At 33.2% G+C, this 21,909-nt stretch overlaps 1 protein-coding gene across 3 annotated transcripts in view; it reads left to right on the plus strand.

Moving 5' to 3' along the window:
* LOC127700348 (alpha-protein kinase vwkA-like) overlaps window positions 1-14,184 on the plus strand; it is a 56,661-nt gene extending 42,477 nt beyond the window's left edge. For 2 of the 3 annotated variants that reach the window (XM_052203776.1, XM_052203774.1), the window contains exon 2: window positions 11,607-14,184. In XM_052203776.1, the coding sequence (XP_052059736.1) occupies window positions 11,620-12,612 (993 nt within the window). In that variant the 5' untranslated portion in view covers window positions 11,607-11,619 and the 3' untranslated portion in view covers window positions 12,613-14,184. Of the gene's footprint in view, window positions 1-11,037; window positions 11,163-11,606 lie in introns of those variants that run through there. The other variant, XM_052203773.1, reaches the window with a different exon arrangement.
* The last annotated feature ends 7,725 nt before the right edge of the window (window positions 14,185-21,909 follow it).

A 21,909-nucleotide genomic window follows, 5' to 3' on the forward strand; every position in this document is an offset into this window, starting at 1 on the left:
TCTTGTTCAACGAACACGTTAACAATGCATTTGACTTGATATCAAAATGAATTTGTACAAACAGATTTCTATGAACGGAATACATGAATGCATTGAACTGAATTGTATTGTAGCTTATAATTAAGTAACATTTAATATGATTCAGATTACCATTTTATTTTCTATATGGCACAACAAGGGCTGTAAGAATCTGCAAAGGTTTATAAACTGTACAAAGATTTTACTGTGCACAATTTTTCCAACATACTTTATAATTTAGTTATTGACATTGATCTTTTAAATATAACCAACGGTCTGCAATTGTAGTCAAAGTGGTTTATGTTGTCTCATTGGCACTCATCTTCTTATATCTATGTAAGCAGTTGCAAACAATAGTAATTTGAAAATCTCATAATCAATGCATCATTCAGGGTTGATCGAATGAATGGAACTTATAATGACATTGTTTAGATCTTTTCAGCATAATATTTAAAAGAAACATTAAAATAACGCAAAAGCGTGATTGTTAAGGATAAAATGTCAACTGGTATTACACTATAGAGTTCTAAATATTTTTCTAACAAATTTTCAACTGACGAATTGAACATTATAAATCTCTTCATCTTATTTTCTTCTTCTTCTTATTTAAATGATGTTAGTTGAGTTTAATTGAGTATATGTATAACTTAATAGTGTGACAATTACTTTACGTTGAGAAAGAAATGATTTATGGCGTATATGGTTCTGCTTTCGGATGCAACATTAACCTACAAAGGAACTGTCCATTTACAATCGATAGCACAGAAAAAAAAATTGACCATTTATTTATTGGACAAATTGGTGGAAACCATAGACTTAATTTAGATAGATGATGATTAATGGTGAATATGTTGAAAAGATGAGTATCATGCTTGGGTGGCCTATCTAATTGCAGAGCTGTCAATAATGTGCGAGAAATATGCAAGAATTATCCGATACCGCATTAAGACATTTAAATAACTAAAGTATTTCATACGGTCAGCGACTAAAATTGAATATTATTACAGAATGACTCCGAGAAGTGTACAGATACCATCCCCTCCACTGAGTCTTTGTTTCGATCATCCTATATTGTACTGTCTGAATAAACTTCACACATTGACATTTTTCTGTTCGTCTTTTTTAATCTTAATTCTATGCATAAGTAGAACATATTCTGTAACAAATCTGTTCACAAGATTCGTAATTTTATTCATCATACTTTACAACTAGTAAGGACGTAGTGATATTACTATCCTACATTGTAAATACATTTTTAAATTGAACTTTAAGCTTAGGTGCGTAGGCTACATTAACATTTATTTATTGAAGTTGAATTTTCTTGCTCTCGCATTTTTATTTTATTCTAATCCACGTAAATACGAAAGATTATTTATTCCCTTTTCGTGTCAGTCGTCAGTCAGGTTTCAACTTAAGGTACTACTGTTTTTACAATTTAGAGGACTGGCCTAATCACAAACAACTTAAAAAAAAAAGATGACTTTTGGATATACGTCAATAAGACAGCAATGCAATGATACAAAAAATCAAAAAGGGATATAGAGGTCAACAAAATGTCTGCAACACTAGAGGAAGAAGTCTCTACATTCGATATGTCAAGGTCAAAATCACCACGTGACTAAAAAAAAGTTACAGAGTTGTGTACAAGTGTAAATGAGATTATCATAGTTCTGCCATCGACACCAAAATGACAAAACATGAAGATATAAGTAACAACCGACGAGATTCCTGACTTGGGACATGCTCATGAACATGTGGCGGGGTAAAACTTGTTTGAATTTTGATATATTCGGTATTTGTTCAGATCCCCTGTTTGGATTACATAGAAATAACATTGGCGATGTCTTGAACCTGACGTTTGAGACTTAGGCAGTTAGCGACTCAATTTCAATTATATTTTCTTGATGATATCTTAAGCCTATTGATCTAACCCAAACATTAATAAAGCGCTAGGAGAAATCTGAAACTAATATAGTTTAACAATATTACGTAACAAATGTATTCTGATATACATAAGAGTTTCATAACATTGCTTAAGTTCTGATAGGTTCTGATAAATATGATTTCTTCTTCTATCTACTAGTGATTTATATCAATAACAATGTTAGCTAGAAACAATTTATTCTTCCATGAAAATTGAATTTTGTCTGACTAATACTGAGATGTCTGTCTCTGTTTTAAGAACATTTGTGGGGGAAATATCTTGTTCAACGAACACGTTAACAATGCATTTGACTTGATATCAAAATGAATTTGTACAAACAGATTTCTATGAACGGAATACATGAATGCATTGAACTGAATTGTATTGTAGCTTATAATTAAGTAACATTTAATATGATTCAGATTACCATTTTATTTTCTATATGGCACAACAAGGGCTGTAAGAATCTGCAAAGGTTTATAAACTGTACAAAGATTTTACTGTGCACAATTTTTCCAACATACTTTATAATTTAGTTATTGACATTGATCTTTTAAATATAACCAACGGTCTGCAATTGTAGTCAAGTTGGTTTATGTTGTCTCATACAACATGAGAACAAGAAGCAATTAATGGGTGTCACATAAATTGAATGTAAGCTTGGTTTTGGCGTAAATATTGTTGAGATAACCTTTCTTACTTGCACTACCGTACTTCCTTTCTATCGATAAGTTTGTTTATACTGTAGAAATTGGTTTATGCAGTCTATCCGAATTATAAGCCCTTTTCATGCAATGTTTCCTGCCATCTAAGCATTACAGTGATGTGTTGGGCTTTTCACCACATAAAAAACACTGTAATCAAATGAATCATTTTGATCTTACTTCAAACGAGTTGTAATTTAAATTCTACGGAATACATTCAAACTAATCCCAATACGACACGATACAATACAAAAGTTGCAATTTGAGAGAGAGAAAAAACGACGTAAATTAAAAGACAAGAGTTTCAAAGTTATAGATATAGCAACTACACATGTACACCTTACTAACACGACGAGTGATACTATTGGAAAATGATCTGCCATCCTTTCCGGAGCATCTGATATCACCCCCGGATTTTATTTGGGTTTTTCGACTCGGGTTTGAATTTTCTGTAAATTGTTTTTCAGAATGTTGTTAGTCTATTTATCGGAAGTTTTTGTCATGGTATTGGGTTTTTTTTCTTCTACTTAGTATTTTTGATTGCATGTCCCCTTGATGTCTTTTTGGATCTCCTTGCCTCAAAGGGACAAGTGAGCTTTTCTTATCACTTGGCGTCCGTCGTCGTCCATTGACTTTTACAAAAATCTTCTCCTCTGAAACTACTTAGCCAAATTTAACCAAACTTAGCCACAGTTATCATTAAGGTATCTAGTTTATAAAATATGTCCAACAGAGCCGACATAGCTGAAAGTAGAACATAGGGGTAAAATGCAAGTTTTGTCTATTATCTTGAAACCCGCTATGAATAGAGAAAATCTGAACGAGCCAACAATGTTCAGAATGATGAGATTTACCTATTGTCTGTTTATATTAAAACTGTCAGACGACTTCTTATTGGAGAAATTGCTCTTAAATGACAAAATACCATTTTTTCAATTTTGCTTATTATATTAAAAATCAAAATAGATAGAGAGAGACATTAAATAGCAAAAATGATCGGCAAGACAAGATCTACAAATAATTCAACATTGCTAAAATCGTCTGACGACTCCTTATTGGAGTATTTGCTTTCGATTGATAATTTTTACCAAGTTTTTGCGTTTTTACCTTTCATCTTACCAACTATAAAAGATAGACACTTTATATAGAAAAAAATATCAGCAAGTCAGACAAGATCTACAAGTAATCCAATTTTGAAGAAATAGTTAGTAAACTCTTGATAGGAGTGATTGTCCATAATCGACGATTTTTTACCCTTGTATGTGTTTTGGCCAAAACTAAAGAAGATAGAGAGAAACTGTTAACAGAAAAAATTATAAGCAATACAAGATCAACAAAAAGCAGGATTTTGTCATGAATTCTATTCTAGTCCATAATGTTGGAGAGTGTCCATTGTTGAAGATGCACAGCGACACAGGATATTTGAGCCTCTAGTTTATATACGACGAACAGGAACAGTTTGTGTTGAAAAGGTCAAAATAACACGCCACGATTGTCGTGGAACAATGTCTTTGATGATGGTAATACCCTGATTGATGTTGTCCTAAACAAATTTTACCATAGCTATCGTTTGTTTGAGTATTTTCCCCATAAGTAGACCTTATATAGCCATTGATTTTGTTTTCTTTTGACTTTGAAGTCAGGCATAATTGAGCAGATTGAGTTAGCCATTTCTACTTAATTTTAACATTCAGACAAACACATTGTGTAGTTTCCTATTCAATTAAAACTTCCGACTAAAGCAAATGTAAATGCTTCTCTTAGACAAATGTCTTGTTAAAATTTCAAAGACTTTAATCATTTTTCTTGACATATTGTTATGTTAAATATTTACTTTGCTGTTTCAAAAAAATAATAATCTCTTGTAAGCAAAAACATGAATTCTGTCTGTACGATTTTGACAGATTATGTGAAATATAATTAAATACATACGGCGGAGAGATTGAAGCATAAATCAAATTTCTTGAAAAATCTATATTTTCTTCGTGCAGACCTGACTAACAATGTAGACGATGTTGATTATAGTGATAATTTTCAACATTTACCACCACTCCAGTGAAAAAAATTAATGCAAATATGAACAGGAAAATTTGAGCTTCAAAACCTGACAGGCCATCATTTTTATAACTATAAAATGTCAATTATCTTCCAAATACGTTGAGAGATAACGTAACAACGGAAACTGTTTTCCAAATATATCGTTATTCAATGCAAAAACCAATTATCTTAAGAACTTTCAATACCCTTTTAACCAATTCACATATTTTGATTTGTTAAAGATAGTACTGAGTCTAGTTGCCATGAAAGTTTTGCGTAATTAATGAAACGGCATTGGAGATGCCAAACAAAGATAGCCTATTGCTTTCATATTGTCAGTGTTTCCATGCCATTTCTATAGTACATAATAATTCAGATAAAGTGAACCAATAAACATGCCAAAAACAAATTTGTTTAGATGGAAACAGAGTCTGACTTTTAAAAATTGAATAGATTCGTTTTACAAATTAGTAGAAAATTATCATGTAGGAAGAAGAGGAGTTATGATTTAGCCGTAACGTCAATTAAGACAAGTCTGGAACAACAGAAAATTGAATATAAAAATGATATTTAACATAAAGAAGTCGGTTGATTGATTAATTTTATTTAAGAATATGACTACTGTTATAATATGTCTGACGACCGATTTTCGGAATGCAAAATTCAATTTTCTCGTGTTGGCTTCTTGATTGTAAAAAAACATGGTTTAATGAAAAAGGTGTTTTGTCTGATTTCTTGATTAAAGTTCGTAAATAAGTTTTCACCATACAATAAAAGCGCGATGGTAAATTTTCAATGTTCATTGACATAACATGCAACAAGATAACTTTTAATGATTAGTTAATTTCTTTTATCTCCAGATATAATTTATTTGTAATGATTTCATTTTCATAACAATCACTTCACTTTTAAAAAAAATGAAAATCGTTACTTCTGTTCTCAATCTAAACAGAGGTTGAACATTTTGTCTTATCATTCTCCAATAACTGTAGCAGAGATATATAGTTATAAGGAAAAATTAAGTTACCCCTATATAACCTCTATGAAATAACTGTGATCTCGTTAATTTCGATGTATTTTAACGAAAAAACAAGGTCCGTATTTAAATCCCAAGTTTTAATAATGAAATTTGAAAGTACATTGACAAAGAAGTCTTTTACAGAAGTTTAAGAAAAAAAATCTACCGTCGACTATTTAGACACCCCAGCTATCTTAAGGTGATAAATATACAATTTCAAATATAAATATGTATACCTCCAGTCTTTGCATTTTCATCAGATTCTCTCTTTTTTTATCAACTGTTGCATCTTTGGCAGGGTTTTACTGTTACAAGAGCATGTAATTTTTTATCTCCGACATTTTCATTAAAATCAGCTTTAAAGTTCTAAGTTTAACAAGGATTCGTTTTCCTACCGAAGGTCGGTAGTTCTCTCCGAGCACTCCGGCTTCCTCCACCAATAATTACTGACCGCCACAATAGTGTTGAAAGCGGCGTTAAACACCAATCAATCAATAAACAAATCAACAAGGATTCAATTGATTTTGGTGAAGTATATTGGTAAATAGGTATTTTGTATACTTGTAATTAAACATGTTCATGTATATAAGTATTTTTCATAGTAACATTTTGTTTTTATTCAGGTGCATGTCGAAGTTTGAAAAACTAATCCAATGAAATAATATTTATTGTTTAGCTTTGGTTTTAAACGTAGTATGTACTCCCCGACTGAAGATTTGAATTAGATTAAAACAGGTAACATATAAAGTACCTGATATTATTGTTTTTTTATTCTTCAAAACTTTCAACTTTTGTTAATTCGATGATAAGAGCGTTTCCAAAAATATTGAATAACTGGACTAGAATTTTTACACAAACTGTATTACGTGACGTTAATTTTGTCATATTATCGTTTATTGAATCTTATTACTGGTTACTTCCTGATTTTCATTTTTGCACGTGTTACCTTGTATTAATTGATGCTTATTTTGTAATATATAATTATGATTGTATGTCTCTCCTTTGCACTATAATTTGATTTGTTGAGAAATAAAGAATAAGACACACACACACACATGGAGAAAGAGAGAGAGACCGTGACGGTCCCTGGTTATTGTTCACACTCCCATTTCTGAGACATCATATGTTGCATCGATGGAACAATTATCTTAATTTTCCGAGGTAAAAATTTTTATAGGCCTAATATTATTTTTAATTGACTGGAAAAATATTAAAAAAAATCGTTTGAAAAGGTGAAAAATATGTCATGAATTAGCATCGATATTATTGATATTTCGTTTCGTTTTCCTTATCTTTCCGTGACGGAAGGATGATGAAGCTTGAAAACTTTACAGCTCATTTATAGTCATTCATAATTTTATCTTCTTTTGAAAAAAACAAAACTAAAATAAAAACGGATAATTTACATCAATGAACAATTTATTTTTATATGGCTTAACTTATTAGCCCAAGAATGACGCTATTTCTGGTATGTTATTGATAAAGACAAGAGGTAAAACAAAATAACCATAAAACAATATCAATCTAAATACATGCATGAAATAACGGCCAAACATTTCTACTTAATAAAGGTTTTAGAATAGAGAATAAAAATGTCCAGATCGGAGCGACTACTTTCTAAAATATTTCGGCTTGACAAAGGTTGTAGAACAGAAAATGAACAAGAATGTGTCCATAGTACACGGATGCCCCACTCGCACTATCATTTTCTATGTTCAGTGGACCGCGAAATTGGGGTCAAAACTCTCAATTGGCATTAAAATTAGAAAGATCATATCATAAGGAACATGTGTACTAAGTTTCAAGTTGATTGGACTTCAACTTCATCAAAAACTACCTTGACCAAAAACTTTAACCTGAAGCGGACGGACGGACGAACGGACACACCGCATACCGAAAAACATAATGCCCCTAGGTGGGGCATAAAAATGCCCAGATCACATGAGGACGGAGCAGCTACTTGCTATAAAAGTCTTGATCAAGTCTGATTTTATGTGATGCTCTCAGAATTGAAAACAAAAATAAAACTGAAATCTTGATATCAAGTTAAGATGTGAATAATGAAGATTATCCATTAACAGTGTAATGTTTTATTTATATAAAATCAGTTGCAGTATTGTGAGAATTCAAATCAGCTGTGAACACAAATGTTTATGGGAAGTAGAAGTGAACAAATTAGTGATGGCAATATATTTGGTATCACCTCCTCAGATGGGGGCAATATATTTGGTATCACCTCCTCGGATGACGGTGCATGTTTTATCCAAAGATAGGGGCAATGTATTTGTCAATCCAAATAAATAATAACACTATGATTCGTAGTATATATTTAAAAGTTATTGCCTATGTGTGATGTTTTAGTGTGTCATTTCACATTAAAATATTCTGAATTTCAGGGCCCTGGACGATACGATATCAAATTTTTGATTTTTTTAGGATAATTACTATTTGACCACATTATTACATACAGATTATTACGATCAAGATTACAGTTTATCTTTTGTAATCTTTTTTTTTTACATAAGAGGCAGTGTTCATTTTTGATATACAAATCAAGATAAAAAATAACCTAGGGAATCTCATGAACTCCAAACGAAGTGAGACCGGATGCGTCGACAGTGTATGCGTCTCTTGCTATGTATGCATCACTTGTGATGCAAATCTATACGCGACCAAAACGTCAAGATAGGGAAATGTGAAAAAAATCGGTAAATTTACAGACCAGACGACTATTCTGGTAGTTTTAAAGAACTAAGACAACAAACGCACGTCTCTTGCGTCGTATCGGTCAACGAATTCGCAATGCTATCACATCACCCGAGGGCATTTAATACATGAACTAAGACTTGATAAGTACTTCTAAACCAGAAGACGCTACAACCTAATATTGTATAACATAGTTAGACATTTTTAATATCTGATCAAATAATTTGACAAAGAACTTTTCGGTCGTGATATAGGGTCACTTATTTTTGTCCTCAAGTTTTTATAGTTCTGTTTTTTTTTTTTTTGTTTTTTTTTTTAAGTTTTGCTGCTTTGTCTTTTTAATTGGTGGCTCTACGTTTGACCAGTTCTTTTTATATTGTTTATTCTGATCACCAGTTACCTTTCCGAAGCACACGAGATCGCCCCATGCTTTGGTGGGGTTTGTGTTACTCAGTCATTAGTTTTCTATGTAGTGTCCAACGGACGTATTTGTCTTTTCGCCGTTTTTTCTTTTATTACCATGGCATCGTCAGTTTCTCTTCGACTTTTGAGTTTTGAATGTCCCTTTGGTATCCTCTCTCTTTTATTTTAACTATTATTTTTGTTACTGATAAAGACAGTTATTTCTCAATGTTGTATACTGGCTTGTTTGCAAAATATAATTGTTTTCTTTATCACTTTAAAAGCATGTAATTTGGGAATATGTAATAACCACACAACTATTCTAGCCATATTGATGCTCCTTGCAAATCAGGAATGACGGATATCGTGCACTATTTTATGACGTCACAGTAATAACGTTCCTCTAAGATTTCTTTATAAGTACAGTGTCGTTCAGTTTGCACAATGTTATATATATAAAAGTCTAAATTGAAAACAACGTTTAAACCTATGATTGCGTTGGATAAAAACCGCAATTTTTATACGTGTGCATGTAAAACAAATTTCGTGGTAGAGGGGTCTAAATACAGCACAAACAACAATTTCCAAAAGACCAAAAAAAGTGAAAAAGTCTATTTTAACAAAACGCATTTGACTAACAGGTCGAACAACTGATGTTCTTAAACCCTGCTGACTGCCATTGGCGATTGCCAAATAAATTGATCACCAGATCTAACAAAATGGATCTTAATATTAATTCAATACCAAACAGAAACCAATAAACTTGTGGAAAAGATGGTATACCACAAACATGAGGTGCAAAAATTTGTACACCATATCCGGATTTCGACAATTAATGTCTCTTCAGTGATGTTAGGGATCGAAACGGTATATATATATATATATATATATATATATATATATATATATATATATATATAAGTAAAAATGCACACGTACCGAAAAATTGTGTTAAAGCATGCGGAAGAATATCTCAAGAACATTTTGCGACAATCCCGGCAATTAAGGACCGGTAACTCTGTAATTGTTTTTGCGGGGAAATATGAATGCCTACTCATACCCAATCTTTTAGAAAAATCGAAATTTTACAGAAGAGTGTCCACCATGCACTTGCACTGCACTATTATTAGAATAGTAGAATAGAATGATATACAAATGGATCATTCGATGTTCAGTACTTCAGTACTTTGATTTAAGAAGTGGATGCTTGTAACATATTTTATTTGCTCATTTTTAAAAGATGACTCTTTGTGGACGTCGCATGGCGACGTTTCCATAGATTTTTCTTTTTCCTGTGAATACTCATCTGTTGATATATACTGTGAAAGTTTTGTGTATCTCTACATATAATTAGCTATGTTGAAAGACGTGCATAATGTCAAATCATAAAAATACAAATTGTTTAGTCTCTGAAAAAAAACGTGTAAGATTTCCGCTGCTTTTTTTGCTACATGGGTGCAATTTGGGTACTGTGACGTTATACGTGAAACTCACGTGAAATCAGTTCATGTGAGTTTCACGTGAAAATCACATGATTGTTTTTCAAGTGAAATACGCGTGAATTTAAAAATAAAGTTATTCAAATAACATCTATTTATAGTGTATGAAATTTTTAATGCATTGTAAAGTTTGAAACATCTCAAGGTTCAAATAAAAGGAACGATTCCAGGTTGCAGTTATAACAAGTTAGCTGTTGTCAAAATAAAAAAAAAGTGGTGCATCGCCCACTAAATCCTCGCTTCAATATGTCAATATTTAATGCTACCATGAAAGTTTAATGGTCATGTGTTTGTCTTAAAGCATAAATTATCCGGTCCTATTATTTTAATCTGAAAAACATTTAACAGGCAGAAATTATGAACCCTCTTGTTAATGAAACAAAAAGTTAAACGAACAAAGGTTGTAAACTAGATCTTAAAATGCATAAAAATACGGCTGTGGTGATTCAAGTGACGTAAATTGGTTTTTTTCACGGTCTCCAAATTGAAATTACTGGCATAAAGAGTATTGTGTTCCCATAACAGGACATTAATACTTGTGTAATGCTTGTTAGCAGCAAATCACTTTTACATGAAAAGGTATTATACAAGTGGAATTATACTACTTTGACTTAAAGGTGTGTAATTAAAACTGTTCAATTTTTCTTTAACGGTAATTTAAAAACGATTGAATTAAAGGTATGTTGAGAAAATGCCAAACATTTAAAATTAAAATGGGAATGAGAATACCTTTTTACTTCACATTATTCTTACAAACTCAACAGTGTTGTCAGGAGCATTATCTGCCAACCTTGGTAAGAACTTGATGTTGGAATATTTTAACAGTAATCGACCGACATTATGTTCGCTAAAAGGTAAAATTCAATAATGTTCACTATCATAAATATCATCAGCATTTTTTTCTTTTCTTTTTATATTGGTAATTATTCATCCCAGCCAAATATAATTCCTATGATTAAAGCCATTTATGTATGCTTTATATATACTTTTGAAAAAAATAATATGCTGAACTATAATAATACTTTTAAATAAGCAATAAGAACAGTTTTTTAGAAATTATTTTTTTCAACCAAATTGAAAATATGTGTTTTACGAATGTAACGATGACATAATTGTTCTGCAATACGACATGAGTTGTGCAAAATAAAACTTTTAAATATAGAAAAATTAAAAAAATTATAATGTTTTTATTATCTCAATTATGGATGTTTTATCTCAATAGAGATGAACTATAATATATAATCATCTCCAAAACTACTTGTTTGGTAAAATTGAAAAAAAATACTTTATACTTTCAGGTCTATGTAGGCCATGGGACAGCAGGTCAGTGTTGAAACCTTGACTACAAGAGATACAGATAAAACCAGTCTTTATTGGTGTAGCTTCGAACCATATCCACATAAAGTGGGAAAGCGTAAACTAACATACCTCGGAGTTCTAAACGGAGAAGGTCCAAGAAAAGGAGAGAAATGTATGGTAAAGGCATTCCGAAATGGTTGTGGCACATATGAAGATTGGTTGGCAGAACGAGAAAGATCTCATCATGCAAACCAAACCGCTAGGCGATTCCAAAAGGAACTTGAAACACAAGGAAAAACTGCTAAGATGCATTTCACAATTCCATTAATGGTAGAAATCGATGAAGTGTCGAACTATATGTGCGTGTCCTTTATTGTTGGAAAACCACATAAGAAAATGAGAGAACTAGAGGTTGTGTCGTTGGAACCTTATTACGAAAACGACTTTAAAGTTTTCAAATCTGACAAAATGCGTTCGTTTGAAACGACATTATGTGAGGCTTTTACACATTTTAGTTGGTATGACAGTAATGGGGAAATAGTTGTTACAAGCCTGAAAGGTGTTCGGAAAATGAACCAGTATGACTTCACAGTACCTATCATTCATTCAAAAGAAAGAACGTATGGTGCAACTGATCATGGGTCAAAGGGCATTAAAGATTTCTTCCGTGAGCATCAGTGCAATGAAATATGCAATAACTGGCCGCGGCCAGATCGTATTTCAGTTAATACTGAAGATGTAGAAAAGAGCACTCTAGAGCGCTTCCAAATCCATCCACAGGAATCAATCAAACCAAAATTCGGGTACAGCAATAATGTTTGGAATCCAGAACTCCATCGCTTTTATATTCAAAATATAAATAAAGATGAAACTGTGCACTGCCAAAAAGAACAGAATTGTTTCTGCGAATACTTCCGGTTACCCTGTCAACATAGTATAAGCCATAACTCTGCTTTTATTTACAATAAAAATCAACCGAAAGATGGCATGGGAAACTTTTTGTAATTTGTTAAATCATTCGTCAAAAATTTCAAAATCAAAGTTTGAATTTCTTCAATGTGCTGGTCGCATTTTCCAGTTGTGCCATTTGGAATATGAAGATATCGGAGGAAAAAAACTTGCTATTATTCATGCTTAAACGTAACTTTTGATACCGATTTTCAAACTATTAGTGTGAGCTTAGATTTTGCAGATATTTTTTATGGTGTACTCGTATACATATTGTCATCACGGGTAAGAAATTAAAATGAAAGTCAGGTCTGCAGGACACCACAGATTTTTGTCACTTACTATGAAGAGCTTTTTTATTTAATCAGATACCAGGTCATATAAAATTAAGAGTAGCTTGGAAGATTTTTTTAAACCCAAGAAAAGGGAAAGTGGTCGACAGAAATGTCGAGGTCTGAATAAATACTTCAATTATAGTTTAAAATACGATAATCTCATATATCAGTAATATAATATAACAGAATACAATCACGAAACTAAATAGTCAGACTGTTAAATTCTATGATTAAAATGTATCCAGAATTTAATGAGTTTCGTAAAATATATGTGCTTGTGAAAAGCAGATTTTACAGTTGCTTTCAATTGAAGTTAACAATAAAAAAGTGAGAGAGAAAAAACTAAAATTATTCCGGAAATAGTTTCAAGGAAAAATCTTATAACACAAAGCAGGCCTGTGAAAACGAAATATGTAGACACTTACTATTAAGCATGTCTGTGTTAAGCTATTTCTTTAAATATACAAAAAATTACTGCATATTTCGAATACTAAGTCTAGTACTTTTTTGATGATTTGAGATGTATCTATACATATCATTTTATGTTTTATATGGTAAACCCCCTAGAGAAACCTCCATTGAAAATACGAGGAAAGCGAATAAAAGGACCGTCCATAAATAATGTTTTGTTTATTTATGTTATTTCACTATACTATTTATATATCTGTGGGAATAATGTTTTAATAATATTACATGTTAAACATTTTACAAAATACTGCACTTTACTTTTCTGATAAGAGAATATGTTATGTAGTCTTAAACCGATATTTTATTTTCTGTAATATGAAACTTTTTTAATTTTTTTTTTTTTTGTTAGAATTTGAAATATCTAGGGTGAAACATATAAATGTTCCAATTATTATATTGTCTATAGATATAATACATTTTACGAATCAAAGATAATAATAAAATAAAATAGTGTTATCAGGCGGCCCATTGAAATATTAATCTGTTGACTTCGGTTATTGGTTATAACCGCATAACCACATTGCAATTCGTCACAATCAAAGAATTAACGAACGTTCGGAACTCATTTACTAATAGATACTTCTCTCCCTCTACACCTCTAGTCAGTTATCTTAAAGTGCTATGTTTGAATATCTAATTTGTTGTTAACCAGAATATTACAATCTGTTGTTATATCATATAGCGTGTTGTGGTATCCTCGAAATGGTATTGTTGTTACATTTGTTTAGAAATGCATTGTTGATTTTTATATGTACTGTTTTGTTGTCGACCGATGAAATGTACTATTTTGTTGTTACTCAGAAAATAAATATATATTAAACTAAAATGATTTTTTAAAACTTGTTTGCCTATAAATGTGCACTTCTGGGCTAGTGATAAACTACGGAGCCCTGTTGGTCTCACACAGATTATAAAGTGTCTTTTAAAGTCCTGCGCTGAAGATGTGTAAAGTCTAGCGCTAGAGATGTAAAGTCTAGCGCTGGAGATGTAAAGTCCAGCGCTGAAGATGTTAAGTCTAGCGCTGGAGATGTAAAGTCCAGCGCTGGAGATCTAAAGTCTAGCGCTGGAGATGTAAAGTCAAGCGCTGAAGATGTAAAGTCTAGCGCTGGAGATGTAAAGTCCAGCGCTGAAGATGTAAAGCCCAGCGCTGGAGATGTAAAGTCAAGCGCTGGAGATGTAAAGTCTAGCGCTGGAGATGTAAAGTCAAGCGCTGGAAATGTAAAGTCCAGCGCTGGAGATGTAAAGTCAAGCGCTGGAGATGTAAAGTCAAGCGCTGGAAATGTAAAGTCCAGCGCTGGAGATGTAAAGTCAAGCGCTGGAGATGTTAAGTCTAGCGCTGGAGATGTAAAATCAATCGAATTATACGAATTCCAAACAAAAAGAAATTAGAAAATTCAGCAAAGAGTCAGAAACTCACTAAAATAAGTAAGAAAATACCAAAACGAGAATAAAAAAATTTAAAGACGGAAGAAGAAATGAAGCACACTATGACCAGCAAACAACCATTAGATAGCTGATAGTGGGGGCATAAAGAACCCTCAGATAGCTGATAGTGAGCATAAAGAACCCTCAGATAGCTGATAGTGGGCATAAAGAACCCTCAGATAACTGATAGTGGGAATAACGAACCCCTAGATAGCTTAAAGTGGACATAACGAACCCTCAGCTAGCTGATAGTGGGAATAGCGAACCCCTAGATATCTAATATTGGGCATAAGGAACCCTTAGCTAGCTTAAAATGGGCATAAAGAACCCTTAGATAGCTGATAGTGGACATAAAAATCCCATAGATAGCTGATAGTGGGCATAACGAACCATTAGATAGCTGATAGTGGGCATAAAGAACCCTTAGATAGTTGATAGTGGGCATTACGCAGCAAAGAACAAAACACCCTCAGATAGCTGATAGTGGGCAAAGCGAACCCTCAGATAGCTGATAGTGGGCATAACGAACCCTTAGATAGCTGATAGTTGGCATAACGAACCTTTAGAAAGCTGCATTCTGGTACAGGATTGTGTGAATGTTCGCCAACGTCGCCAACGTCGCCAACATTTACAAAATCATTACTGTTCGCCAACGTCGCCAACGTCGCCAACATTTACGAAATCATTACTATTCGCCAACGTCGCCAACATTTACGAAATCATTACTGTTCGCCAACGTCGCCAACCTTTATGAAATCAATACTGTTCGCCAACGTCGCCAACCTTTATTCTATTCTATTCACTATCAGCTATCTAATGGTTCGTTATGCCCCCTATCAGCTATCTATGGGTTTTTTATGTCCACTTTCAGCTATCTAAGGGTTCTTTATGCCCATTTTCAGCTAGCTAAGGGTTCCTTATGCCCAATATTAGCTATCTAGGGGTTCCTTATGCCCACTATCAGCTATCTATGGGTTTTTTATGTCCACTATCAGCTATCTAAGGGTTCTTTATGCCCATTTTCAGCTAGCTAAGGGTTCCTTATGCCCAATATTAGCTATCTAGGGGTTCGCTATGCCCACTATCAGCTATCTATGGGTTTGTTATGTCCACTATCAGCTATCTAAGGGTTCTTTATGCCCATTTTCAGCTAGCTAAGGGTTCCTTATGCCCGATATTAGCTATCTAGGGGTTCGCTTTGCCCACAAACAGCTATCTGAGGGTCCGTTATGCCCACTATTAGCTATCTAGGGGTTTGCTATGCCCACTATCAGCTATCTGAGGGTTCGTTATGCTCACTTTTAGCTATCAAGGGGTTCGTTATTCCCACTATCAGCTATCTGAGGGTTCTTTATGCCCACTATCAGCTATCTGAGGGTTCTTTATGCCCACTATCAGCTATCTGAGGGTTCTTTATGCTCACTATCAGCTATCTGAGGGTTCTTTATGCCCCCACTATCAGCTATCTAATGGTTGTTTGCTGGTCATAGTGTGCTTCATTTCTTCTTCCGTCTATAAATTTTTCTATTCTCGTTTTGGTATTTTCTTACTTATTTTAGTGAGTTTCTGACTCTTTGCTGAATTTTCTAATTTCTTTTTGTTTGGAATTCGTATAATTCGATTGATTTTACATCTCCAGCGCTAGACTTAACATCTCCAGCGCTTGACTTTACATCTCCAGCGCTGGACTTTACATTTCCAGCGCTTGACTTTACATCTCCAGCGCTTGACTTTACATCTCCAGTGCTGGACTTTACATTTCCAGCGCTTGACTTTACATCTCCAGCGCTAGACTTTACATCTTCAGCGCTTGACTTTACATCTTCAGCGCTTGACTTTACATCTCCAGCGCTTGATTTTACATCTTCAGCACTAGACTTTACATCTCCAGCGCTTGATTTTACATCTCCAGCGCTTGACTTTACATCTTCAGCGCTTGACTTTACATCTCCAGCGCTGGACTTTACATTTCCAGCGCTTGACTTTACATCTCCAGCGCTAGACTTTACATCTTCAGCGCCTGACTTTACATCTTCAGCGCTTGACTTTACATCTCCAGCGCTTGATTTTACATCTTCAGCGCTAGACTTTACATCTCCAGCGCTTGATTTTACATCTCCAGCGCTTGACTTTACATCTCCAGCGCTAGACTTTGCATATCTCCAGCGCTAGATTTTACACATCTCCAGCGCTAGACTTTACATCCCCAGCGCTAGACTTTACATCTTCAGCGCTTGACTTTACATCTCCAGCGCTAGACTTTAGATCTCCAGTGCTAGACTTTACATCTTCAGCGCTGGACTTTACATCTCCAGCGCTAGACTTTACATCTCTAGCGCTAGACTTTACATCTCTAGCGCTAGACTTTACATCTCCAGCGCTAGACTTTACACATCTTCAGCGCAGGACTTTAAAAGACACTTTATAATCTGTGTGAGACCAACAGAGCTCCGTAATAAACAATATACCGTTGAAACTTATGATATAATGAGCATTCTATTATAAAGATTGAGAGATACATGTTTAATGCATCAGACGCGCTTTGAACTTTCGCGTATAGAAAGAGATGCTTACGCTGTTTCATTCTCTATTGATTTTTCATGCGAATCCATGATTGTTTTATACTAATTCATGCTCGTATCTGTTTGTTTCAGTGTTAATACCTTCGTATTCAACAAGTGATGTCTTTTCCGTGGTCCTTGAGGCAAACATTAACAAGAATCAATTAGCTTAAATAAATACCCTTAAGTCCCCCCCCCCCCCCCGCACCACAAAAAAAAAACAGAAGAAAAACGTCAGGATATTTCATTTAAACAAATGCTGAATGGTAGAAAACTCTTTACCTTGCAATAAAAATTGAACATTAAAACACTATTTGGTTACGGCTCTGTTGAAATATCAAACTGTAATAAAACTAAGGTTTGAACTTCTGAGGCAAAGAGACCCTAGACGGGTTTGTGTACTTTTTTTCTCCACAAACGTAATACATATTGACTTTCTAAAATTACAAAAATAAGTGTCGTGAGCACGGAAATTTGTTATCACAATGATTAGTTTATTTCAGAAACAAGTGTCATGTGCACTGAAATATGTTGGACACTGATGAATTTATTACACAAACACGTGTCTTGTGCATTGAATTTTTTTTTTTATACTTGTGAGTTTATTTCAAAAATAAGTGTCATGTGCACGGAAATTGGTATCGCATTGATTTATTTAGTTTATTACAGAAACAAGTGTCATGTCCACGGAAATTGGTATCATTCTGATGATTTTATTATAGAGATATATCTTGTTCACAGAAATCGGTATGATATATGATACTAATAAATGTCATGTGCATGGAAGTCGGTATGACGCTAATGAGTTTGTTATAAAAACAAGTGTCATGTGCACAGAAATCGGGATAACACTGATAAGTTCGTAACAGAAACACGTGTCTGGTGCACGAAAATCAGTATCTCACTGATGAGTTTATTACAGAAACAAGTGTCATGTGCACGGAAATTGGTATCACACTGATGAGATTATTACAGAAACACGTGTCTTGTGCACTGAAATTGGTATCACACTGATGAGTTTATTTCAAAAATAAGTGTCATGTGTGCACAAAAATTGGTATCACATTGATTTATGTGCACAGAAACACGTTTCGTGTGAACGAAAATCGGTATCACACTGAAGAGTTTATTATAAGAACACGTGTTATGTGAACGGAAATCGGTGTAACACTGATGAGTTTATTACAGAAACAAGTGTCAAGTTCATGGAAATCGGTATGACACTGATGAATTTATTACAAAAACAAGTGTCATGTGCATGAAAATAAGCATAACACTGATAAGTTTGTAACAGAAACACTTGTCTGGTGCACGAAAATCGGTGATCAACTGATGAGTTTATTACAGAAACAAGTATCATGTGCACGGAAAATCGGTATCACACTGAAGAGTTTATTATAAGAACACGTGTTATGTGAACGAAAATCGGTATGACACTGATGAGTTTATTACAGAAAAAAGTGCAATGTGCACAAAAACCGGTATGACACTGGGGAGTTTATTACAGAAACACGTGTCTTGTGCACGAAAATCGATATGACACAGAATGAGTTTATTTTAGAAACATGTCATGTGCACGGAAATCGATATCACACTGATGATTTTATAGAAACGTGTGTCCTGTGCCTGGATATCGGTATGACAATGATGAGTTAATAACAAACACGGGTGCCATGTGTACAGAATTCGGTATGACACTGATGAGTTTATTACAAAAACAAGTGTCATATGCACGAACATCGGTATCTTTCGTAGTTCGATATTGTCTTGACAATTACCGTTTGAAAGTCTTAAAATTTCAAAGATTCTTTAAACTTATTTTTTAAAGCAATCATAAATAAGTTTACTAAAGAATAGATTTAACTTCTAAAAATACTAAATACAAGTAGTTTTTTAATAAGCTGATCAAAATAAAGATCAAGGTTGTTATTGCTTATCCTTTGCCAACCCAGGCTATTATGGTTTTTTGGACAATAACTACACAGGTGGTCGGATTATAATATTTAAACGTACTACGTCATGAGGATTTATTTTGTACTAAGCAATAATGTCAATATCTCTGTACACTTCAAAACTTTTGAAAAAATGCTTACATGCATATTATGAAAAAAACGTATGAAACCAATTTCATGCGCACAAACCCGGTTTCAAAAACAAACTGTTTTCTTTTTTTCTTTATTGTGTGGGGAGGGGTGAAATATTTGTGCAAATACTTGATTCATACCAGATCATTCAAAAGGAGGACCTTATCCCTGTTTATTACTTATTTTACACATCCATGAGGGGTCTTTGAAACGCCCGTTCTTTTTTGGCCATGTTTTCAAATCACTTAAAATTCCAAGAACAAAGCCCTGGCCAACACCCTCATTTTCGTGTTTAAACACCTGGCACAATATCCTACAAAGAAGAGGTAGGACCAATCTTCCCTGTATTAGTTTCACTCATAGGGTAAAAATCTAAAATTTTAAAACTTACTGGTATTCCAATATTTAGGTGTCTATATGATATTCGCACACAAATTAATAACAATGGTACATATTTTAATTTGATAACAATGATTAACAAAGCTGCAATTTACACAGATGTATACATAAGCATTGTTCATCATTACCATCCAAGCGATATCCTAACGTTAAATCTTATAAAAATTAAAGCGTAAGACGTCTTACTACAAATTAATTAAATAAATTCTTATTCGAAGGAAGGACAATAAATCGTTTAACTTCGCACATATAATTTAATTTTGGATAAGGATGCCCTTCATATACATTTTTGAAAAAATAATCCTAATTTGTCAAAATCTGTTGCTGTTTTGAGACATCAATACATGAAAATGTAAAACCTTAAAATATAATATGAAATAAATTTAGGAATAATTGGCAAGTCACTATCTTTTTTTGGATGCACGCCTGTTCACATTATCCATATAGTGCATACTTTTGCATTACATTTGTCCTCTAAATAGAATAAAAGAAATACAGTATGTTCGTAGGAACTCTTTTTGTCGATAAACTTAATTTACACGTTGCCTATCTCTTTCGCTAGACCCCTTACTTCCTTGTTTGTTATATTCACTTACTAAAGTTTTGGACCAATGTTTACATAAAGAAGTACAGATCACACATGGTCACATTGGTCTCGTTTCTAAGCAATGATTTATCATGATCACCTTCTAAAATATATCATAACTTTAACAGCAAATAAGTTACATTTTCTAGAATCCTGGTAAAAATTAAGGAAAGTTAAATAAGTGTGTCCTCTGTAGACTCTAATTTCTGATGGCGCAGAATAATGATATTTTTTATAGTAGAAATGCATTGACAACCAGAGGGAAGACAAGTGCTGGATATTCACGATTCATTTCAAATGTTAAATAATCATTAAATAAATGCTGTGCTGGATATTCACGATTCCTTTTACGTGTTAAATCATTGTTGAATAAATGATGTGCTTGATATTCACGATTCATTTTACATGTTAAACTATAATTATTAAATAAATGCATAATTCTTTTAGGTTAATATATCACAATAAATGTCAACAAGTTACATGTATGCGCATGCATCTATTGTTCACTGTAGAAATTCAAATATGTTAAAAAAAATTGTAATACATGATTTTAAATGTCAAACGGCAATTTGGGTGTGCAGTACTTTGCGTAACACCTCATGAGTAAGCTGTATATTTTCCATGTAATATTGAAGTATTGTATTTCATGTGAAAGTCAAATAAAAGTTGGTATTTTATTCTCATCAGTTCATGATTAATTATATACCATTCACCTCCTGAAAGCCAATGCACAAAGGAAATATTATTTTGGTCCATATATTTTATATATTTTGCATCAATTTGCATTTTGAAATATATTTTTTCTATCGTGACATTGAGTGTAAATACATATCGTAATGTTTGTTAAACGAAATTCTATATACCTATTTGAAATTAACCTTCAATTTCATAAAAAGAAATTTAATCGAATTTTATGTAGTCACAAAAACATATTGTAGACCATAGTTTCTATCGTTGTTTACAAATGAGGTCGTGTTTACGTACATATCTTTCAAAATAAGCGGTAAACAATGCCGAAATTTAGAACAATGTCCTTGTATTAATGATTGTAAAGAGAATGACAGTGACGTCACTTAGACAGCAATCCCACAAAATGCGACAAACTCAATATAATATAGGGATTAAATTATCATATCATCCATATGTAAAAATTACCAGGAGCGATTGAGTGCATATGTACTAAGAGACAAATTATAATGAATAAGTGAAGATGTGGGGCATATGTCAATGAAAAAGCAACCAAATGAAAATTACAACCAAAAAACATTCGTCTTGAACTTACAATGAGGTGATAGAGTTTTTTTCATGGTTGGCTCGCGGTGATTTTGAAATGAAGTAAAAGCAATGAAAAGCTATGTCCTTTGTTTCGGAAGTGTTCGTAGAGATTTGTGTCATGATATAAAACACCATATCATTTCTTTTAAGAAGACAACATACAGTCTTCAGCAGCCGACAGCTGTATATATATACTATGTCAAGCTCTAAATTGACCCAAA

Source organism: Mytilus californianus, unplaced genomic scaffold, assembly GCF_021869535.1.
Source record: "Mytilus californianus isolate M0D057914Y unplaced genomic scaffold, xbMytCali1.0.p SCAF_5, whole genome shotgun sequence".
Taxonomy (NCBI): domain Eukaryota; kingdom Metazoa; phylum Mollusca; class Bivalvia; order Mytilida; family Mytilidae; genus Mytilus; species Mytilus californianus.